This window comes from Emydura macquarii, unplaced genomic scaffold (assembly GCF_026122565.2).
Source record: "Emydura macquarii macquarii isolate MOO-44397 ecotype Brisbane River unplaced genomic scaffold, CSIRO-AGI_Emac_v2 contig_2825, whole genome shotgun sequence".
In the NCBI taxonomy this organism is placed as follows: domain Eukaryota; kingdom Metazoa; phylum Chordata; order Testudines; family Chelidae; genus Emydura; species Emydura macquarii.
Genome location: NW_027132962.1, coordinates 319999 through 344692, shown reverse-complemented (window position 1 = coordinate 344692; position 24694 = coordinate 319999). Strand labels below are relative to the sequence as shown.

At 40.5% G+C, this 24694-nt stretch overlaps 1 protein-coding gene across 2 annotated transcripts; it reads right to left on the bottom strand.

Moving 5' to 3' along the window:
- On the bottom strand, positions 1–21537 carry LOC137166262 (MARVEL domain-containing protein 3-like). 2 transcript variants are annotated; one of them, XM_067567914.1, is made up of 4 exons: positions 21407–21537; positions 19167–19322; positions 15492–15661; positions 1–920 (listed from the first exon to the last, which is right to left on the bottom strand). In XM_067567914.1, the coding sequence occupies exons 2-4, from the start codon at positions 19280–19282 to the stop codon at positions 223–225; spliced, it is 984 nt and encodes a 327-aa protein (XP_067424015.1). In that variant the 5' UTR covers positions 19283–19322; positions 21407–21537; the 3' UTR covers positions 1–222. The 2 variants fall into 2 exon arrangements, with proteins under 2 accessions (XP_067424015.1, XP_067424014.1); XM_067567913.1 differs by lacking the exon at positions 21407–21537 and adding an exon at positions 20985–21086.
- Between the last annotated feature and the right edge of the window lie 3157 nt (positions 21538–24694).

Below are 24694 nucleotides of genomic sequence, written 5' to 3'. Positions count from 1 at the left end.
ATCTACAATTAAAATGTACTCTGACATAGTAGAAGTTTTATTACATTCAGGACGTTTTATTCCATCGTAAAATCAACACTGCTGTACGTGCTTGCACTATGGTCAATATGGTACTGATGCTCTGCAGTAAAAAAACAAACAAACCTAAAAATATCAGATCCAGTGTCTGCCCATCACTGGAGTTTATGCTCCCTGGCACTGCACCAAGTTCCATGACAGATTCTACACCAGTGTTGCTATGGCCTGTGCACTGTGGATGTTTTCAGGACTTCTGTAGTTCTCTTGGTGGTCTCCCTCTCTGTTGCTGCTCTGAAGGCTGTACTGAGTCCTGGTCATCCGTCTCCGAAAGTCCCGTACGTTTCGAATGGTGAGTGCACAGATCACAGAGCTTGGGAAGTACAAACAAGCAGCAACAATACCAAAGAGGCTGACAGCTGCATCACCCCCCTGAACCTCGCAGTTCATCCAGGTGTACCCACGGCGCGCATACAGTCTTTCCCTCTTCTTGCATGTGTCTGTGGAGTTCACCTGGATGATGAAGTGCAAGTAAAGGCCAACAGCTGCAATATACCCCAAACAAGCCAGCACGTCAAAGGCACATTCTGCCACGAGCATCCTCACAGAGAGGCGATGAATGGGTTTTGCCCCAGCGACAAGGAACAGGAGTGTAAGTGCTGCTAATGTCAGGCTGAAGGCTACTCCCCCATACACACAAGGGGCTCTCATCTGGCTATACTGCATGTCCAGGTCTCTCACCTCTTGGAGCTCAGACCCTTCAAATGGGCTGTAAAATGAATCAATGTTGAAAGAGCCCATTCCCAAACCTCCCATAGAACTGTAACCTGCAATAGCTGCATGGGCGGCTCCAACGCAGATCAGCACCAGAATGTTGACTGTAATTTCAACAAACTTCAAAATACCTGCAGGTAGAAACGGGCGAGGGAATTAAATATTGGCTTAAAATGTATCTGGACAAAAAAACACATTTTAAACTACAGAGAACTTATTGAGATTTTCGCTAGAGGGGAGGTTACAGAAAAAGCCTTCCTTTCTAAAGGAAGCATCCACTTTAATTTGTGTATTTCAGAGCCTGAGCAAGATGGCTTTTTCAATAATTGGATAAGTGGATCATGCAAGAAAAATCCATAAAGATTTTAGTGTTGCTTGTGCTGTGATGAAGAAAGGGTACCAACAGATTGTATTTGGTACTCAAGCTGCTTGATACATAACCACACGGAACAGGAACTGTTCATCTGAACAAAACGGTGGACAAGATTTTTTTTAAAAACGAAATCTGCAAGCTCCTATAACTTTTTGAAAAATCAGGTCATTTATTAGATACCTTACTTGAGGCTCCTGTTTTTAAAAAATCTTGGCCTTTTATCTGCTGGATCTAATTTAAATCAAACAAGGATTTTTAAATCATATTTAAGGAGACACTTTCAACCTGTGTGCCTCAACTAACCACCTTTTAAAGGAAGATAAATTCCATGATTCAGGACTTGTTTTACCCAACCCCCACTTTCAAAAGCTAAAGTCCTATGAATAAGTTCTTCTAGGCTGAGCATCTTCCTCCTTGTAAAATTTTTATAGCATGAACTTTAAGTAAAAGAACAGCATTTGGATAAGGGACTCCAGTTTGTTCTCTATCACAAAGTAACAAAAGTAAAGCTGAAGTTCTTCAGTTTCAAACTGTGCACCACTGCAATGGCAGTTTTATGAAGCGATATTATTTAGCATTTATCTTCTAATCCACCCCCACGCTGACAGGCAAAGGGCCTTTCTGTAGAAAGAATTCCCAGACCTCTGCCGCTAGTAGTGGGCCATATATCTGTATTCTAACAATCAGCCAGGTCAGTGTTTTAAAAATCAGAACTACATGTAACTTCTATAGCAAGGCTGTGGGGATTGATGGCTGGGATTGATATCCATCTGATATCACTTCCTGGAGCATAACTGCATGCTAAGTGTCTGCAATCCAACAGAATGCTGACATTTCAAAGGGGTATTTTAACCAGCTGGATGCTCCTCAATGTAAGATGTCAGAAATGTAATATGTAGTTCATCATAAAGTGGCTTACAAAACATATCCAGACAGCACAACAAACACGTCCATCCTTGTGGTTGGAAAATGGGTTTGGGAGGAGGGGAAAATTTTGCCCAAGAACACCAAGGCAAAACTTTGCTGTATAGGAAAATGTCATAGGATCTTTAAGGTCTACCCAGGGAAGATGGTTTTCATATCACAGGTTAACACCCATACACAAGACTACATAGAACTTAGTTTATCTACTTTGCAAAGCTGAATTGTCTGTTAGGCATGCATTGAACCAGTGCCTCCGGGGAATTCAGGTATTTCAGACTTTGTTTCAATGCTATGCCATGTCGCCAAACACAGAACAGGCCTGACCAAATAAAATGGCCTGCTTTTATTAAATCTACATTTGTACTACTTACTGATTCAGTCTTTGTACTATTTTGTCTTAGTCCATAAAAAAGGACTAAATGTTTATTTTTTCTAGAAAAGTGCTGTGTAATGTGGATCTTGTTCATTCAAGTACTGAGACTCCTACGATGTAAATAGTGTTAGAGAAAGAGACACTACAGAATTTATCATCAGATTGTTTGTCTAGCAAATCTAAGTGTTAATCTTATGTGATGAACAGCACCTTAAACAATTAATTCAACAAAGTTACTGTATGTCTTGTAAAGAACTGGTTCTCCTCACTGATGCATGTAACATCACTGTTTTATTTAGTGTTTGATGTAGATGATATTTTACATCTTACTGCATATTTTAAGACCTCCAGGATGGTAAATGTGAAGTTGAAGGATTTTTTTTTTTTTTTTTTTTGGAACTAAGTAAATAGTTATAATGTAGAATTTGAAAAATATTAAATACTTTAGCATAGTGTGTCTGCTTCTGTGCTACGCAAAGCTAGTCCTCCAATATGTACAGTATGTAGTAGTAATGATCACTTCATTCACCACTAGAGGGCAGACTAAGATCAGTAAAAATTTTTACTGCAGTTAAACATTCAACTCAGTTAAACTTGAAGTTTCAGAAGGCCAAAACCTGTAGTATAGCTAACATGCTGCACCTCCTAACTACTGAAAGTAATTACTGACTTCCTAAGGCTCTTCTTACCCCCATTCTTTGTAGTAATGAGTGAATACAGGCTAAATGTAAGAAGATTGAAAAAATGGTCCTGGGTTGACTGGCCATTACAAAGTGAGGCACAAATTGCAAGAAGCCTCCAGTCTTTCACTTTATGCTGTCAAATTCATCTGTTGTATGTCCCTGCTGTTACCTAGCCAGCTGCTTTCTGTTGCTGTCAGAACTGTATGAGCTTGCAAAGAGAGAGGACTGAAGCAGCACAACAAGGGATTAGACTATGGTACATCCTTCTGCTGTGGTGTTCTAGAAATCTGTGTTGCACTTTGGAAAGTGAGATTTCCTGGTATGAAATCAACAGCACTCTTCAATGGTGGGTCTGAAAAACCCTGGAACTGTACAACAGCATGAAAATGCCTGAACCCAATCTACAATTCTGAGCCCATAGCTTTCTAGGTCATTCCAATAGGCCTGATTGTGACACACGGATTTTAGTGGGACTTCTTCTGCAGTAAGGTACTACAGCATGAGTCAAGAGTGGCAGAATCTGGCCCTTAGCAAGCAGAAGGGGAAATAGTGTGAGATCAGTACATGTATAACCATCTCCGACAGCAAAGAGTTGCCTTATGGCATGTTATGAATTATATTTCCACACAGGCAGGAAATTCAGGTCAGACGGGTTTGTGTGTCTGTACAGTTCCAGCACTTGACTGCTGCAGTGCTGATTTACTGAGGAATTTGGGCTCAGCTTCACTGAACTAAGTTCACTGCACTTGAGTAAACAACACGCAGAGAGGCTTCCAGTGACACTCTCATTCCCACTTACTGGCAACATACTCCGATTGTAACATGGGCAGCATACACAGCTTGCCGAAAATCAAAGAAAAGATACTCAGTTCCATATTTCATGAACAGCAAAACAGGTAGCTGTGAATTACAGGGCAGCAGTGCTAGGTTTTGTCAAAGTAATAAATAGCTAAAGCAAACCTAAGGGGTTAATGGAGATCAGAACTCTGGTTTATAGCTCTTCTCAAAGTCCGATTTCCTTCAGAATATACATTGATCAGAGTACCATATCCAAGCCCTGCACAGTTGTTTCAACGGCTCTTGTTCCTTCTCTGTTCTCATTGTTGCTGCTGCCTCTAAAAACTCCCAAGCTGCAGCTCCTGCCACCATCCTCCAATTGCACACAGGTAGTGGCTTACAAAGAGGTACTTTCTGTAAAAGTTTCCCACCACAGCTACACTGGTGCCTATGTGTTGAGATCGCTAATGTGCCTGGCCAGCTGTTGGTTTCAACACACCATGTCCCTTAGATGCTCTGAGTTTTTTGTTTTTTTTTAGCCTCACTTTTAAGGACAGCACACAATAGATTACCAATATCTATGGAGGGCCCCCACATTCCAAAAAACAAATAGTGAGCCATCCAAAAATTCAGATTTTATCCTTCCCTCCCATGCAGAAATAAAAAGGTGGACTTAACAGTGTGCCCAGAAGATTAACAGAACTGAAGCTTGTCTGACCCAAAGGAAATTGAATAATATTGGCAATTAAGTGAGGGAGTGGACCAAGTTTGGTTTTGACTCATAGGTGTGTGGGGAGGGGTGTCTGCTTATAACTTTTGCAATTTAACACCACCATCCAAACACAATTTAGTGTAACACCACCACTGGGGCGCAAAACAGCTCCTTTGCCTCAATAATTTGTAATTGATTTATTTTAACTAAAGAGATAGTATTTAGCAATGTTGAATGAAGGAAGGCATTCAAATGTAAAATTTTGTACACTCGCATAAAATGGAAACTGCTCTGAAGGAACCATACATGACCAGAACATCTTGGGTTTAATCATTTTAAAATAAAACACACCCTGGGCTGGGTGGTTGCCCCCAAACTTGAACCAGGGGGATCATTTAACTATGGCTTTAGGTTGAGCTAAGTTCAGTTCATATAAGGGCTAATTGTGCCATAAAAATAGCTTCAATAGTTCATTCCCACTGCAATTCTGTCAGTGAGAACAGTTTCTGATTCTAGTAGGATAAACAAAGCTGTATTGTTGCAGTCTGTGGTGTGGAATGTGAAGAGAGTTCTGAGAGTTTTAAAGGAAAACGACACTTTTTCCTCTTAATAGTCCAAGATTATTTGGAAGATCTCAGATAATGGTATTGTATTTTGTTTTTAAAAATACGGTAGTAACATTTGTCATGAAAGCTAAAATATACAGAATCTAAGCCGAAGCTCATTGAAGTCAACAGAAAGACTCCCCCTGACTTCCTTCAGTGGGTTTTGGCATTGTCCTATTGTTCCTGAAAGCTGTATTGTGTTGCAAGGATCAAACTGAGTATCTTTTATGAGTACTCTTATTAAAAAGTCCTGTAGAATGTAATAAAATAACTCTTCTGTATTATTTCAATGTACTATATATACGTGATGCAAAATTCCTGTAGGATATATCACTATTACATAGATTTTAGAATAATTTCTGCAGATCCATGTTAAATTTCTATTGAACCCGAATAGTTTTTCCTTATGAAAGTTTGTAGGACTTTTCACTAAATCCTCATGAAGTCTTGACCACACTCATACCAGGTAAGTCTACAGGCCCCCCCTACCTGAACTCTAGTTACTACAACACCTGACCTCATCCCTGGATCAAATATCCAGGCTTACCACTGCATTCCCTTCCTCTCTTTACCCAGGAATCCCTTCTGTGCTTCCTTCCTTTCTCATTTTCCCCTGCTCCTCCTGTCAAGCATCTAGACCGGTCCCCAGAGACCCTAACTCCCTTTCTGTCCTTCCAAGCCTCCAGTGTGGTATTGGCTTTCTCCCTTTGGGAGAGGAGCGTGTGTCTGTCTTTTCTGTCCCTGGCTATTTATCCCCCACACTCCCCACATCAGCAGCTTTATTTCCTCTCCATTCATTCCCAGCAGATAGTTTTGGGGAAGAACACGTTGATGGCAGTGAAATGGATAATGGTGTTAATGTTTGGTGAGGTGGTGTACATAACATTCAAGATACTTTAGGAGGCTCATTTCCCCTGTCCCTTAATTAAGGTTTGTAAAGGGTGATAAGTTTAAGCATCATGCCTGTTCTGGTTCCTTTTGGATCTCTACCCCTTTGAGTGCCTTTTTGCCTTGATCCTCCACTGAACCAAATGAGCATCTGTCAAGTCCAAAATCAAGACCATGTGTTCCTCTGACCGTTGTTTCTACCTTGTTCTGAGGACCAGGTGCACTGCTTGGCTTCTGTCAAAGTCTGCAAGAGATCTCTCAAATCATGATTCAGTGGTTTGGTCTTCTGTTATGCTGTATGTTAGATGGTGCGACTGACACTTACATTGCAAAGTGAGTTGCTGTGGCTGCTCTTTCTTTCTGGCATGGCAGGGGGATACCGTCAGTGTCCATGTCAGGATTTTGTTTGGTTGTACTCTCACATTTGGGAAGCTGGCAAAAGTTAGTATTTAAATCACTATTTTTGTTGCCATTCCCCTTCACTTTGTGATGGATTGATGGAGGATAGCTTACTTACATCACGTCCCATAACAGTTGTCACTTTTTTCTGCTCTTGGTTATTTTTCCTTCTCTTGTTTTTCACTTGTGTATTTATTTTTAAAAATGTTGTGTTTTGCCCTTCTGACCCTCACCTGAACACTGTGTGCTATTTGGGCTGGACAGTATTCACTGCTGAACTGAACGTGGTTTGTGCTAGTAAATAGTGCATAAAACTACAGCCCTGTGCACATGAGCAGTTCCTGTGGGGCTTCTATAGAAGCAGGGAAGAGAGAGAGGTCAGATATGAAATGGTCAGCTCAAGGATTAAAGGCTGTGCAGCCCATTTCAAATTCCCTGAGCCAGTGAGTCTTCCTCCTTTGAAACAGATTAAAAACCAAAAGCCAACCAGCTTTTTTTAAAGGTCACTTTTCAAAAAGACAAGTATTTTGACAATATATAGTGATTTGCAAAAGCAGGAGTCAAACAGTTATGGAAAAGATTCCATATGTAGAACTACTCTTGCCAATAAACATTTTGCATTCCACAGAGTAAAGTTACAGCTGAACTTGAGGCTTTACAGTCCTCTCTGTGCCACAGCAGCTGGATTAAGAGGCAGGAGAGGGAGATGGAAAGTTAAGAAAATCTAACAAAAGAAAGGAAATATTTTAAAAATACCAAGGGAAAGAAGAAGAGAAACATGTCGGTGAAAGGAAAAAACAGGTGAGAAGGATGAAGAACAGAACGAAAGTGCAGACAGAGGAGAGAAGATCATTATGCAAACAGAGTGGAGGGGAAAGCTAACAAAGAAAAAACAAAGAAGCAGACATAGTAAGTTAACATTCTGAAAACAATGTAATAAAGCTGGATGCCTTAAAGTTGCATGTTCACATCAGTGTGTTTTTGTGTTTATACACCTTACTTGTACACATCCATGAGGTGTGATCCTGCTCCTATTGAAGTCAACAGCAAAAGTCTCACTGTCTCTAATGGTGCAGGATTGGACCAATATAAAACATACTATGTAAAAAACAAAAAACACCCACCCTGCTTTTTGCATGTGCATGTTCCCTTTCCAGTGGTAGTCTTTCTCTGGATACAGCTAAAATATCCCTAATGGGGTAATGCTTAAAAACCACTCAGGAGACAGGAGTTAAGATAGGCAATGTAATGACAAAAATTAATCATGGAGCCTGGGAATTTCAAGGGAGCCTAAGGGAGTTAGGTAGTCAAATCCCATTGAATTCAAATGGAATCCACGTGCCTAACTCCTCTAGTCTCCTTTGAAAATATTTTAATATGAGAAAATCTTGTTGAATTGAAATTATTCAAATTGTCAAAATATTTTATGGCCCTAAAATGGTCAGATGATGGAAAAATATTAGTCCAAATTTGGAAAATATTACAAAATAAGACTTATCAACTTTAGTTGAAAGAGAAGTAATAGTGCTATCCTTTTAATTTTTATGAAATGTCCCTAGTTAGTGAAGAAGATGATCCTGTTTAGAAGCCTCAAGTGATGACTCCTGATATCCTGGTAATTCTCAAATTCATATGCAGGGATTGCACCATTCCCACATCCACCCCACCTATAAAGACCATTTTTCTCCCATAGGTGCAGTTCTCTCATCCTGCCAAGAACTTATTCAAAGTCAAAGTTTGAAACTTGTGCCTGCACTGCATCTGTAGCATACTTGGGACTTGCAGGACTCTTCAGGCAATACTGCCAAACCTGACCCTAAGTGATGGAGTGCTAGTACGATATTAACTGTCTATGCTCCAGTACCACATAGCATTAAGCAGTAGCTGCTTCATACTGGCTGAGAGCAATATGGCAATAACTTCCGGTCACTTGGGGAATTAGGACATCTTAACCTTTTGCCTGGTTCTTGCCTGACCCTATCACAGGTCCTGCCGTCTACTTAACAGACTCTCTCCTGCCACTGTTTTCCCTCATAGTTACTGAAAAAGCAGGCACTGCTTCTGGTCACTTTCTTTATTTGCTTTTTCTGTGATTGCAAAAATCTCCCCAACCCTCGCCTTCCCCCCCCCCCCAAAAAAAAAAAAAAAAAAAAAAAAAAAAAAAAAAACAAAACAAAAAAGCTTTGAGGTTGGAACAGATGAGGAGAGGGTCAGCAAACACCAAATCTTGGGCCCTGTACTAATAAATCCCAATCCAATAATGTCACAGAGGGCCTACTGGCAGCATTACCTCCTGTTGTGTGTTTCAGATACTGAGATTTTCACCAGATGCACCCAGAGCTCTTTCTAGAAAGTGGCAAGTAAACTCCTCTTCCCTAGTGCTGGAACAAATGTGCCAAGTTGGCATGAGGAAGGTCTTTTTACTACCACTGCTAAATGAACTTTATTAAACTGTTCTTAGTAACTAGAAGATATTCTCATAATTACTGCTTTTGAATTAGCATTTTCACTGGCAGAAACTGGGCTGGGCTAGGGGAACCTATGTGCTAGGACATTTTGTTAAATCAATGAATCCTAGCTGTAGAACCAATACCACTGCAAGTTTGGTGGAACCTGTTACACAATATACTACTTTATAATTAGCTTATCCTCTTCTCAGGAAAAATGTTATCGCTAAATTTAATAAATACATTTGTAAACTGACTGGGAAGAGTCTGTTGGTGTGATTACCTTTGAAGGTGATTACACTTGTTAAAAGAAATGATTATTTTTATTCTGAGTAACTGTTAGAGGAGTTTGGCTCAAGTGTGGGGAATCTCAGCCCCACATAGCCACAAAAACATATTCCTAAATTCACAACTTTAATTATTCCCATTTAACTGCTCCATTCTAGTTTGGTCCATCAAGGATAATGGGCAGGGTCATTCTTTTTACCTTTTAGAGGTTGCATAAATTAGTGACATCATGGATTAGTATCCAATATCTATTTATTAGATCATGCCTGCTTTGCCACTATCATCTCCTATGTGGCCTTGAGTAAATCACTTCAGCTCTTAGCCTGAGTTTTCCCTGTATCTGAAAATGGAGGCAATACTTTTCAGCACACCCTTGGGAGGTCAATAATTTGTGCAACTATTGTGTTTTGAATATAGAACTAGGCAAAGAGCTGATTTTTTCAGTTAATTGGCAGTTCCAAAATATTTAAAAGAAATTTTAGTTTCAGATCCGTTTCATTCAGCCTGAAACAAAACACTTTTGTTTTCATTTTGCGGTTTTCATAATACAATGAAATTAAGAGAAATTTCAAGTTTTTAATTGAAATCTCAAAGCATTTTGTTTAGAAAATGTTTCTGAATATTTTGGGGGGAGCAGAGGGCAGGTTTGAGCAATATGATTTGGTGAAATTGACATGAATTTGCAAAATGTTTTGGTCAACCCTAATCTGCAATTTTCAGCAAAAACTGTCAAATTTCACTCCGCTTTCTTCCTAAGTTTACACATACATCATGTGTAACTAGTAGTCCACCTCATCACTTTTGATACAAAATGCTCTTTACCATTTGTATTTCAGAGCAAACAAAGCCTACCTTCCAATGAAACGCTTCAGAAATTCAAAATAGGTAAGCTAACTGCTATTGTGCCATGCAGTCATTTGTTGCTAAGCAGTCTTAATGGATTCAGCATGTTAATGACCCGTAGCACTTTAATTTGCACTGCTCAATCCAGTGTTCCCTCCAATTTAAAATGAGTAATTTTTTTTAAAACACACCATTTTCTAAACGTTGTCAGCATTTTTTTAAACAGACTGCTACAATATTTAGTTTGTCATGTTATATCTCGTATTTGATTTGTAACAAGCGTGAGGGTAAAGCATGCTAATACCATCAGAGGACATAAACTGCTCCATTCTCACAATGGTACAATATTGTATTTCACTATCAACCAAACAATGCAGAGCAGGTGTAATCAGTATATAAAGGAGTTCAGACTGGTAGTTAAATTAGGAGGGTAAAATGAGACGATGGTGACAGTTAACTCCACTATCAACATTTACAACACAGTGTTGCCACACGTTGAAAAAACTGGAAAGAACTGGTATTTGCTGCTTAGGTCCTGCTAAACATATCTTTCAAATGTCCCATATTTCAGTCCCAAAGTTACCTGTATTCTGCACATTTGGTGATCCCTCAAATATATTGAACATTACATTGGAAATAAAGAATCATGAAACTGAGGTTACAGAAAGTCTCACACCAAAGGAATGAATCCCACAGAATTTTTAGTTTATTGTATGACTGTCCCTTGCTGCTCTATAGCACTGGAAGTGAAACGGTGATCCGCTCAGCACCCCTTTTTGCCAGTAATGCTGGGAGCTTCCATGAAAAGTGGTTCATGACATAGTGGCAAAACATATGATGTAAATATCACAATGGACATGAAAGTTGTTGATCTTATGTCTACTGGAGTGATCTCTGTGTTTGGGCAGACTTCCATCTTAATATTATTCCCAAACTATTCATTCCACTATTCAGAACTACTTTTCAGAATACATAACTGTGATGAAGACATCCAATCACATTTCTGAGCACAAAGGCTTATGGATGCTTACATTGGAATTAGTGTTGGTTTATTAATGCACGAGCATATCCTGGAGACAGTCATGTTCTTGCTCTTCTCTAATTTTATTTCCTGCTGAAATGAATTTAATTTGTCTTTTACTAAGGGGTAAAACTGAAATTAGAAAGTGTCCTTGTTGCTGAGGGATGATGGCTGTCTCTAAGAAAACAGGGGTCTGAACAATCAGAGCATTTAGAGTTTAGGTTAGAATTATGTCCATTAGGAGCTGCTATACAATACCTTTGAGAAATAAAACACTATTCACTGCATTGCTTTGAGCTGTGCTCATGCTGCTGAGAAATAGGATTTCTGTGACACTGTTTTCTGTAAACTGTCCCTCAAGCTTCTTTCTTTAATTCTTCTATTCATTTTGAATGTAGATGATTCAAATAGATAAATAATGAAATAGAATGTTTACTGAATAACTTCTTGAATTGTTGGAATGGGGCAGAGTAATGTACAGGCAAAAGGTGATGGGACCTCATGCACTTTTACTGTATAAACAATATTAAATAAATGTTACCATGTCACTATTGTTTTCACACCAATAAAAATATATTGAAACAAAACCAAAAAGGATGTGGTATCTTGGTTTTTTGTTTTGTTTGGGCGGGAAGGGGGTTTTAAGGACATCCAAACATCTCTAACCTATTTAAGATTACAAACTTGCTCTCAAACTTGACTCAGTTTTTGCCCAATACTAGGTGAAGAGAGAAATGTGAGGCCCAATCCAGCACTTCCAACAACTATGACCTTCATTCTTCTACCTCCCCACATCCTCCAACTGTCCTGTCATTCAATGAGTAAAACTGAGTGTGAGCAAAAGCATAAAGTACAAGTTTAATTTCATTGTCACAGGAAAAGGACATGCAAAAAATTAACAGCATTAATTGTGAAGCAAATTAAATTTAATATTCTATTAATCTATTGCCAAACTTAAAATATTTTCAACCTATGTTTAGTTAGCATATGACAAATGCAATATGTTAGGTAACTTGTAAATAAATATTGAAAGAAAGTAGTTCCTTAATTTATAGTGTCTTCATTTAAGTGTCTCCATCAAAGTACATTTTTATCTTTCATGTCCCCATATCAAATATGGGATTCTTAGATGCACCATTACCTTGAAATCCAGTCAGTTAAAATATATCTCATGGTGAATAATTTGTGGTGTTAACACCAGCACCCAAGATTCCCTACCAATTGTTGTGGTTATAGTCACATTTTCCTGTTTTTTTCCTCCGATAGTTTTCTCTCCTCTCTTCTCAAAAGATCTATACAAATAGGGGAAATTGACTATACAGGGAAGTATAGTATACAGTTACACATGAACCACTATCAAGTGCACAAGGTTTATAACAGAAAGGTAGTAAAGAGTACAGATTCTTTCAGTTAGTGATATTTGCTGTTACTTCTAACAGCAGGAAAAAACCATCAGATGTGATTTTCTTTTAAATAAAGTTGATAGTACCTCAAGTCTGCATAAAGGATTTTGTCTTTTTGGAACGCCCACACACACATAGAGGTTAATTATTTTTCACTTTGAACAACCAAAATTAATAAATGATCAGCTAATGATGATGATTGTCATCAAATACCAGTATTCTAAGATAATTTGTATCAGTGGCTAGTTCTAGTAAAAAAAAAAAAAAAAAAATTTTTTTTTTTTTTTTTTTTTGCTGCTCCAAATCCATTGGTTTATCAACCCTTTCCCACCCCCCGCCCCAAAAAATACCATTGGGAGTGATTTAATCATTAGTTCCTAGGGCAGTACCTTCCACACACTGGTGGCAGCTATTTTGAATAGCAACAATATCTAATGCTGAGGCATATAAATTTTATTGGAAGAACAGGATACACAGGCAATAGATCTTGCCTTGCTCAATATAAATATAGTCAACTGCAGGTTTCCTAACTACTGAAGTTTGTTCACATAACTGTATTATTTCACATTTTGACTATTGTACTTGACAGATTCATAAAAGCAATATGAAACAGGTCTTGACAGATGCATCGTTCTGATAGGTTTTATATTTTAATAGAGTAGGAGAGGCATGGCTTTGTCGTGATAAATAATGCAGTATCTGTATGGACCATTTTAGTATCACAAGGAACAATATTTCTCTGCTATAATTTCTGAATTTTACAAGTGTTTTGGAATTAGAACTCTGTTTTATACAACATCTTTCATTTGGCAGCTGGAGAGAGGATAATAGATAGGGGTGGCTAGAAAAGGTCAAAGGGACAATACAGTTCAGGAAAATTACTGAGATTGTAAACCATAAATATTGAAAATGTAAGATCTGGGGGATGAAAGATACAAAACAGAATAGGAAAAGTCTTGTTTTTCCAAAACTAAACATAATTGGTAAGGAAGGGAAAACCATCATCCTGCAAGAAAGACAATAAGAAAAACAGCAGATGAAAGAAATTAATTTTTTTAAAGGATCCTCTTGTGTGAATCCTCTTCAATGACATGTTAGAAATTGAATTTATGGATGTTTTAACTAATTTTCTTATTTCTTCTATATCTCTCCATAGAGTATTTTAAAGAGGAAAAAAAAATGAAAAGTGGCATCAAATGTTAGGGAAAAGTATCAGTCTTAGGTGGTAGTCCTTTCCTTTGAGTCCAGTACTTTTTTTGGTTGTTGTTTTTAAACAATGCACAAACAAGGAGGAGAGAGGGAATAGCAAAGACAGGAAAATGAAGTTCCTTTCTCTGGTGCTTGCAGTTCAGTTTTTGGAAGGCTACATCACATAAACCAATTGGCCTCTTCTAGAACCAATTTTAGTCCCCTGACTCTGAGGAAAAACATCTGGCTGGTCTAAGCAAGGCAAAGATTTTGAGAGATCTGGTCATTTGGGAATCTTTTTTGCTGTGACCAGATTGACAAGCCAAGTGTGCAAGGATTAGCTCTGGCTGGCTAAACAAAACAGAAGACAAAGAGGAATAAGGTGAGTGTAGAAAGTGAAACAATTAGGATATCAAGTTTTGTTGCTCAGGAAATAGCTATGGAGAAGATGTTATCTAGTTCCTGTTCTGGTCTGAGCAGAGCTTATTTCAGAATCAGGGAAAATAAAGTTCAATCGTGTGGTGGTAATTTCCTGGGTTTCCACATGTGATGGTGGAGATAATTCATGTGGTGAGAGGGCATCAGTTTCCATATTTCACAGAAAATGTACAAAGGGAGCACAACGCCCCAAGAGGAGAAAGAGAAACTGGCTATTATAAAACAGATACCAGTTCTGCTTGTCTGGCAAGAACAGGATAGATAAGGCTTAATCCAGACCATCCAAGATGTGTATTTATCATTAAAACCATATAGGGCTATATTCATAAGGAAATGCAGGTCCCTAGAAAACCACTGGATTCACAAAACCTGAGTTCAGCTCCTAGGCTCTTTATACAACAAATAGGGGGGAGACAGGTACCCCTAAATGGGATTCACAAAAGCCAGCATGCTGGGAGGCTACTCACCTAAGATAGCCAAGGCGTGCGTGGTAAGACCTGCCCCTTTTTGAAGATCAGCATCTAAGTCCTGGTTTCTGGGAGCTGCCTAGCTGTGCTTGGGATTCTCAGCTGCAAAACAGACTCCTATACCATATTTGCAGGAAGTTTGAGGGGGGAGGGAAGGAAGAGGCCCTCCCTCATAACCTTTGGCCCAGTGGTTAGAGTACTCATCTGGGATGTGGGGGACTCCTGATTCATGTCTCCCCACACCATCTCAGGGGAGAAGGTGAGTGCCCTGACTGCTGAGCTATAGGATATTCTAATGTGGGTAGGGCTCTCTCAATTTCTCCTGTTGTAGCTGTTCCACTGTGGATAAATAATTGTCATTGGAGCACGGAGATTGGACCCTGGGTCTCCCACCTTCCGGGGGAGTGCTCTAACCCTCAGGCTATTGAGTCACTCCTCTCTATCTCACCCAATGACTTAGTGATTCCTTCATTCAAAATTCCATGTTCTAAAGGTTTAGGGGCCTAAAAATGCAAATAGGTGCCCAGAGGAAATCACAAAAGCATCTAAGCAGCCTAGAGGCCTAACTCTCATTGAAAGTCAGGGGGAGTTTGGTGCATAACTTAGGTGCTTTTGTGAATCTGATGAGGAGCCTATTTGCATCTTCAGGCATACCTCTAAGTCTGGCCCGCAGACATTTAATAAGACCAGTTACTGAACTGTAATCATGCCATTCATTAATTAGTCTCCCTGGATGTTGTTGTTCAATCCCCTCCCCCTTTTGCCCCTTCGCCTGAATGTGTTGTGTTTATGAATCAGGATGTGAGATTGAAACAAGGACATACATCTGTGAAGAGACACGTGGATGGTAAGCAAAAATAAAAGTTCACATACCTCTCCTGGAGCATACGTTTGAACATTTCTCTGAAAAGGTCTCTTTCTGAGGATAAAAATGTGATGGAGAGTGGACATATCCATGAGTTGATACTGTGTTTTTTTCATATAGGTCTGAATGAGCAGTAGAAGGACTTGAGTGCTGGTTGCCAGGAGTCCCTTGTGTTGCCCTGCAAATGGGGTAGGAGTAAAGCATTATCTATAGGAGACAGCACAGTCTAATATTTTTGGACAAGTGCAGCAAAGGAGTATTAGCAAAAATTCCAGAAACTAAAACCAGCTGACTTGCTTCATTGGTATGTGATCCCTTTTGCAAACATTTGGCCGAATGAACTCTGTTTGCAAGAATGCTCATGAAAAGCAAATCTATTTTATACTTGCATGAATAAATATTCATAAAGTTGTGTGTGTCAGCCATTTTGAAAAACTTTAAATATTCATATTAGGTTCACTCAACTATTGCTAATGCTTTTATGTAATTGCACAAGGAAAAGAGGGAAGTGGGGGAACTCATGTTTATAAATACCATGCACCAAATAATCAGGCATATGGCATGAAAAGTAAATACTCAACTACCAGCCCATGGACAAGCTAAAGTTTTTTTTAACAGTTGCATATAACAAACAACTCCATAAATAGGCAAAACCAATTTCTGGATAACCACTACATCAAATGCATATTTGTAATTTACTGCATTTCACAAAAATTCTTTTACAAGAATACAAAAGAATAGAATTAAAACCAGAATATAAAATATTTCATGAAAGTAACACGGCATCTACTCTTACTCTTCCTTTTTCAATTTTACAAGATGCAGTCTAGTCTCTCCCCCTTTCTCTGAACTCCCTTCCAGTTTAAGAATATCTGTCTGGTGAGGAAGTACTACAGAAATGAATGCAATATTCCAGCTGCGGTAGCACCAGTGTTAGTGTGTACGATTAATGCCATTCTTCTTGGGGATCCAAAATTGCACTGGGCCTTTTGTTGCTAAATCATACTGTCAACTCATCTACGAGTAATGCTTTTCTGCTATCTATGGTCGGCTAGGAGACTATATACCATTCCAGACCTTAGTTATACATATATTTCCTCTCAGCTGGATTACAGCTATGCAATATGCTGGGTCATGAAACCAACAGTCCTTAGTTTAGCCCAGCTATTACAGAACATTGCAGTATGTCGTCTCAGTAACATAAGCTATTGCTAATATATCAGACCTGTCCTCCACTATTCCCATAGAACAGCAAGTTAAGTTCCAGGTCTCAGATCTTTACAAAGATCAAAATGGCTTGTGCCCTGGAGAGCTAAAAGATTGCCTGAAGCTCTGGTATGAGGACAGTCGTCAACACCTCCACCCCTCAGTCACCATGGGACTTTCTACCACAAGGGAAAAAATGTACTTGTGCAGGAGACAGCTTTCTTCAGGGCAAGTTTGAAACTGCAGAATGAATTCCCACCGGAACTAAGGATCATCACAAGCCTTACACCTTCTGTTCCAAGTGCAAAGTGTGCTTCTCTGACCTGCGTTCTCTAATATGGAGGTGTAACAGCATGAACATAAAAGCCCTATCAAACCAAAACAGAACATTGCCCTATAACTAAAACACAGTTCTTCCCCAGGGGAGGATGAGCAAATGAACTGCATGTGACAGATGTTACACATATTTCAGTGCACTACTGAAAGACTCTCCGCCGCTATAGTTATGAGGGTGGAATAAGAAACTGTAGAACAGAACGTGTCTAACATGGCGTCTCGTTGCTCTTATGTCTCCTTCAGCATTATTATTTTAAAATGTCTCCTTCCCACTGAACAACTGGCTGAGATTACTTATCCACAGATCTATTACTCTGCATTTTTCCTTGACTGAATTAGGTTTTTTTCCCTAATCTCCAGGTTCTTTTGCATATCTTTCCTCATACGACTCCAACAATGTAGCATAATTCACAAATATAAACTAACATGAATGTGTAAGCAAAAGCATCCTCATTGTGTAGAGAACTAAGTAATTTTCTCAGTAGTTGTTCTATTACTTTAATCAAGATGTTAAACAAGACCAGATCTAACTCATCTGCAGATATAGCTGCCAACAGCTATATTTTGGCTAAGAGGTTTCTAATTTTTCTGGCTTTTGTCCTGGGTCTTGGGCAGCTGCCTGACAAACTAAACTCTGATTTATAAAATCTTTCTGCTAACTAGAAAGCAATCCCTTTGATACTTCTGATGCAACTGCTTATCTCTGTTGTATTGTGCTGCTTGCCAGGAATGTTGATGTTCCAAAAAACAAACAAACAAAAAAAACCTATTCAAGTTCCAAACAAAATATGGCCTTTTCTGATAGTTTTGTATTTTTCTAGCAGTTTCTTTTCCTAGCTACTGTGCTCCCATTCTGTGCTATGGATTGGGCTCTTAGGACTACATCTCCCATGATGCAACACTTTCTCCCACTTTTGTGAGGGGAGATGGTGTGTTATAGGAGTCCATGGCCATGGTGCATCATGGGGAAATATAGCCAGGCCAGAAAGGGAAGCCGTTAGAGAAGTTGTGACCAGTAGGCATCAAAACTACAACTCCCATGATGCATTGCAATGTCATTTTGACTCAAAATATTTTGCTTTTCAGCTGAAAACTCTTTTCTTCCTAATTTTCCCTATCTTTTCAAAAATTGTCAATTGTACAGTAAGTTCATCAGCAAATTTTCTTAATATCCTAAAATTTACATCATCTGGACCAGGTGCTTACTTTTAAGATTTCCCTGTATTCTCTAGTCTGCTCTTTACCATTAATTACTGGGATTGTCTTGTTAGCATCTTTTTTTTTCCTCCCTGTTAAATATAGATTTTAAGGATTTCAGCCTTTTTCTAAATCATAATTAAATTCAGCCTGCTCCCCTGCACTTTCCCTTTTTATTTTATTAATGGTCCTGAGAATTCGTCTCCTCTCTTAAATGCGGATGCCAGGCTGCATCCCCATGGGGTCTAGGCTGGAAGGGCTGACAAGGAGAGCATAATATGCCAATTTCTGAAGCCACTCCAAACCTCTTCATTAGCTGCTTCACATGCTGCAGCATATCTACCCCAGACAGTGAGGCCTTGCTGACAAACTAACACTGGTTTACTAAAGAGTGACCATATGTGTTTGCACCAGTTCATTTTGGTTTAGCTTAAACCTGCTCCTAGTTGAAATAAGTGTTCACTCAACCTTGGCATCCGTTCAACTAAATTGCATCTTCAGTTAAACTAAAGCAACTCTACATGTAGACAGGCCTACACCAACTGTCACCTCTGGGGAGACCAGGATATAACTCTTCCTTGGTCATATGACCCAGCCACATCTCCTCATGCCCATTTCTCACGCATAAAACTCAGCTCCTCCCCACTTCCTTCTCCACCTCTGACTCAGCCTCACCTCCTTCCCTTCCTCCCAGCCCACATAACCTAGCCTGTCTCAATGTAGTTCTTTAATACAAAGAATATTTAATTACAGACTCTTTAAAACTTCCAATAACAAAATAACTCCACCACAGTTCTGAATGTGGCACATTCTCATTTCTGGATTTCAGGCAGAATATGCCTTCCCTGATATTGTAATAACCACAATATGAATGCAAAACATAAACAAGCTTTACACCCCATAGTGATTCAAGTTCCTTTACAGGGGATAAAAAGCAGACATACCTTCCATTGGATGGGTATGGCTTTTTAGCCCTTCTCTCCTCATGGTGTCTGTCAGATCTGTGGTTCTCATGATATTGGTACTGCTTACTGCCGTGAGGTCTCTCAGCATGAGACATCTTATTTCTCACACGTGTTTCTTCTTGCTGAAACAATCTCCTGAGCGAGAGAGAGAGAACCAGTTCAGTTTATAGTTCTAATTACTTATTGACCAGCATTTGCACCACACAATCACCCCTGTGCTAGCTAAGGTTCAGTAAAGTTGATTAAGGTGTGTAAGTGTTGTTTGTGGTGAGGAGGGACACAGTCCTTCATCCATGATGAGTAAGATGTAGCTTCTTGGAAAGGAAGAAAGTGTTCCTTTTACTTTTCCATTGCCAAGAAACTTTTTTTCTGTGTTCAATACTATGGTTGTTTAAACAGATTTTTCTTCTCTCATAGCCTGATTGCAAGGACAATGCATACTATCCTCATGTATTCTTATATAAAGCATATCAAGACTTCTGTAATGGTGTCTTTTTGTATCCGACATTAAGCATAGGAAATGCTCACCTACTTATGTAGGTCTGCATTGTGTGTATGTGTGGCTTTCACTGATGTTACTAGGAGCCATGTACATCTGAGAGCAAAATTTAGTCCTTCTAGTATATTTGAGAGAGTACAAATTAATGCAATGCCCTTTAAAGGGAGGATTATAATTCCATGTATAACTCATGCTTCAACCTAGATTTTGTTCCCAGACCAAAAAAAAAAACCCCCAAAAAACTGTTAAAATGAAGATGAGTGTAAGTTATTTAGGGGGACAAAACACCACATCTGTAATGTATTTTACCCAACAATAAATGTTATAAATTAAGGAAATTCAAATTTAAGGTTAACCTTAAAAGAAGTCCCAGTGTGTTAAGGTATGGAAATATATAGTTACTGCACCCAAACCAGGAAATAACCAGACAATTCTGATTAATGCATAAATGTTTATAGTCCTAGATTGGCTGTAACTATTTTTTTAAAACGCTCCTCTACCCCATTTCCCTTCCCTCCCCTCCCCCCCGCCCTCCGATGGTAGCACTGAAGAGAGGAGTTAAGGCTGTAGGCCTGACAGTGAAATCACCATTTTCCCTGAAGGCAGCTTGGCTTCACTTCCATTTTTCTCAAAGAAAGGCTATGCCCATTTTGAAAGAGGGCCATTGTCTTCCCTGAGAACAGCCTTTGGCCTCACTTGCATTGAGAACAAAAAGAGACTGCAGCTAACTTAAAAGATGGGAAATTCTCTGCTGAAGGAGAAACTGTCAGTTATAAAGAACAGCAAAAAAAGTTACCACACTTTCTTCTAATGTAGCCAATGCATGAGAGTAATGACTTTTAAATATGAGACGTTTGCATTATTTCATTAAAATGATGCAGGCTGCCTGTGCGCGCGCACACACACACACACTAAATTTTTAAAGTTCTCACTTAAAAAATTATTTGTCAAGTTAATTAACTTGTGAACATGTACATAGTCAGTATATTAATTCTATACCTATTCAATTAGTGCTATTGTTTTTGGGGGCATACACTCTGCTTGCAGCCTTACTTATGGATCTACACCAGGCGTTCTCAAACTGGGGATTGTGAGGTTATGGGGGGGGTGGATGAGCTGTCAGCCTCCATGCAAACTGGGATGGGGGGGGGGGCATCACACCATGAAATATTTGCAAAGGGGGTCCTAATTTAAAAAAAAGAAAAACTCCCTGCTGCCCCAAATCCCAGCTCCCCCTCTTTCTGGCTGCGTGATCTTGGCCAGTTCACTTCACCGGCGCTGCTCTTTCATTTCCTCACCTGGAAAATGGGTGCACTGATTTTCTCATCTACGAGTCTAGATTCCTCGGCAAAATTTCAACCCCAGGATGAGCCCCTTTTGAAGTGGAAAATGCCCTCCCTTCCCCCTCTTTAACCTGCTCCTTTGGGAGAAATCAGGTGCGTAGTAAACAAGCTACATCCACCAAGGCAAGCAGGGCAGGACCTCGCTAGGATCACACAGCTGGCTCTTCCCCAACCACTGGGGGAGAGAGTCCAACCCAGCCCCAACTCCTCTGCCATGGGTCCCTTCCCCGCCCCCCAAGGTCCAGCCCACTAATCCACAAAAATCCCAGCCTCTTGATCCCCTGTTACGCACAAACCCAGCCCCGTGCACTTCTCCTGACCCTCCCCCCACTCCCTCCCCCGGACCCCTCTTTAAAGGAGTATTTAAAGCTCCTCACTTGGCTGGCGGCAGCAGCACCCCGGAGCTCCTGCGTGAGTGGCTTTAGTGGCCGTTTCCTCCCTGGCTGCTCCCCCGTTTTCCCCTCCAAGCCAGCTCGGTTACATTTCCTTGTGTGTGTGTGTGTGTGTGCATGCAAGGCGGGGTGGGGGAGGGGGGGCAGAGTCTCACACAGGTGAGGACAGGTCACCGCCCCTCCTCCCAGCTCGCTCTCTGCTCGTGCCCAGGTGCTGGAGCTCGCCCGGGCCGGGGAGTTTCGCCTCGCGCCGCGGGTTTCATTCAGCCCCTGCGGGGCGCGCGCGCGCGAGCTCCCAGGGGCGCGCGGCTGGGCCCTCTGCTAAGGCCGCAGGGTGGGTAGTCGGGGGTGCCCAAGGGTGGGGGGCGGAGGGGGAGCGTTGTCATCCTCCAACCCGTGCAGTGCGCTGCAGCTCGGTAACCAGGGTACAAGTGTGGCCGCCACCCACCTGTGCCTAATGAGCTTACAGCGCTTCCATGGGCCATTTGTACCTTGCCTTTTGGAGGTGTCACGGTGTGGTTATACTCCTGGCAAGTCTTGGGGGCTGTTCCTTTTGTTTGCGTCTCACCAGTAACTAGCCTCGGGGGGGAGAGACCACAACACAGCAGGCCTGGGTGTGGAGTCATTAATTCCCTCTTTTTACCCTGAGATCCAGCGCCTGTTGTTCTGCCCGCCCCTTTATACAGTGTCCTTTGGGGTTTCTAAGCAGAGCAGGAACAGATAAGGGAGGCAAAGTCAAAACCTTAGTACACCCACACAACCAGCCAGCCTCCCCCCACCACCACCCCTTCTCTCTCCCCCCAATAAAAAAAAAAGTGGAATAAAGGAGCAGGGCAGGAGTCAGGAGGGAGAGATTGAGGAACTGATGCAGACCCTGGGACAAAGGGCTAATGCAGCCTGGTAGTGCAGTGCTGCCAGTATAAATCCTTTCTGATTTGTGTGTGAGAGACAAGGTGGGTGACTTGAGGTAATATCTTAAGAAATTAGAATGTGAAGAGGGGCCCTGCCTGCAACCTGTGGCATCAAGATTGGTCCAGGTGTCAGGCAATAAAAAGAAAAATGAAATGGAAGAAAAAGAAACGAGATAAACAGCTCCATAAACTTAGTGCTGCCAACTTGACCATGGGTCCTCTGACATTAGCGGATAGCCCCAGCTCCTGGAACTGTGTAACTGAGAAAATCTCTTTCATTTATTAAAAAATAAGTTGTAGCCCAGCTGATTGTCAAGAAAAGCTGGTAAATGGAACCCTAAAGGCTCAAACACTGGTAGGCAGATAAAAAGTCCCCCCCCAAGTTGTTATTTTAAGGTAATCTCATGTATTTTGAACGTTTAGGGTTGACAATTCGGTAACCGGAAATCGCTGAAGAACAGAAAACCGAGGAAGACAGAGTAAAAGAGAAGAGATCTAGGCTCAAGAGGCAGAAAGGTAGGAGTGGGGGGAGGGAGATTTAAATATGGATAAAGGGGGAAAAAAAGTGCTCCAAGTCAGGAGGGAAATACATTTCTCATTTGATATAAAATAGGTGTTAATTGCCCATTTGTATCAATAGCCTTCTAATTTTTTTTACATTATTTATAAAATAATTTGGTCTGATTGAGTAAGTAGAGCACTGGGAATTCTGGGTTCTAATCCTTTGTGGGCTCTTGAAACTCTGGTCTCTTTAAATGAACCTCAGGAGTCAGAGAGACCTGCAAGACAGGTCTTTTTAAAGTGTCTTATTAGCAAATAATATCAGAATGAGAATTTACCATTTTAGTTTAGGAGGGAATAATGCATTGCTTCCCACAAGACATTTCATATCCAGGGCTGTCAAGCAAAATTTGACTTTTTCAGCAGCCACCTGAGAGAGAGATTGAATGAAGAATATGCCTGAAACAACACAAATAATAGTCTAGGATGGAAAAGTATAGTAAAGCAAGTAGGGTAAAAATATGCATATCATGATCTATCAAGACTGAAGATGGTGTCCCACAGCAATCTGTCCTCCAAGAAGTAGTCATGTTCCACACGGATTCTGTTTTTCTTACAGCTCTACGTATTCCAAAGGACCAAGTGTTCTGTGCTTGCAACGCTTATGACAATAGTGCAGAGCTGCACAGGCTCCATGCTTCTGTCAGAGATGGCAGACAGCAAGGAGGACTGCACAGATTTGTGGGATTCTTTTTAAAGAGGTGTGCAAATTTTGGGATTTAGATGGCATTATAGGATGAAGACACTTGCTGGGAAGCTGACTCCTTGCTCCCAGTCACCCTGTGCGACTCATTTCTGCCCCACCATGCATTGCCAAAACTTCCCAAAAGACAGCGTGCTGGATGGTTGTGGGTTGCACACTGGGATACTCCCCATGATGCACTGCCCTGTGCATCAACCCAAGCACTGTCAGAATGCACATAAGCATAAGAATAAGCATAAGAAAGCATAAGAACGCACATAAGCAAAATACTAACTGCAGTGGCTTTATGCTGACATAACTTGTGTCGACCAAAGTTTGTACTGTAGAAATACAGCCTCAGTCTTCCATTCTTCATAGAACTGCATATAGGTCTCTCAGTATATCTGAACAAGGCATAAAGTAAATTCCCCCTTTCCCCCACAAGGATGTCTTAGGGAAAATGGCAATTTTAAAAATAGACACTCATCCAACACACCCACACTTAGGTGGGCTGAATCTATATTATGCTATTAGCTAAGTAAGGTGAGTGAAAACTTCTATGGTCTTTTAGCTTTAAGAAAATTGCTTTAGCACAGAGTAATCTTTTATGGTACTACAAATTGTTCTAACTACAGTATTTACAATTATTTGGTGGCTGTTAGCATAAAAAGTGACTTTCCAGCTGTGGAAGGGTGAGTACCACTAGCCTATAGGCATTTTAGGGCTTTTCTAGACTTGGAGTAAAATTTCAGAAGTGCCTAAATCTCATTTTCAAAAGTGATTTAGGCACTTAGGAACCTAACTCACTTAAGCACTTTGACCCAATGTAACCTATTATAGGGACTGCAGAAGTGCAAAACAGAGCATGTACCAAACCGACTTACTTTGGTAACTCAGGCTATGTTTACACTGGTGGTGGCAAAATCGCCACCGCCAGATCGATCTTTCATGATCAATTGAGCGGTCAGTGAGACCCGATGAGGGATTGATGAGGGATTAATAAGTCCACCTCCTCAACTAGCGTAGCGTTTAGCTGACGGGAACGCTTTTCCCGTCGGCTCAGCACAATGTGAACAGCGCACAGAAGCAGTCGATGGGAGTTACGCAAACTACTCTGCG

Coding starts and splice junctions, on each gene's coding strand:
- LOC137166262 (XM_067567913.1), bottom strand. CDS start 21,013: ATGAGAAAATCAGTGCACCCATTTTCCAG. Junction 15,662..19,166: donor CCATACCCATCCAATGGAAG/GTATGTCTGCTT, acceptor CCCCATTTGCAG/GGCAACACAAGGGACTCCTG. Junction 921..15,491: donor AAACGTATGCTCCAGGAGAG/GTATGTGAACTT, acceptor TTCTACCTGCAG/GTATTTTGAAGTTTGTTGAA.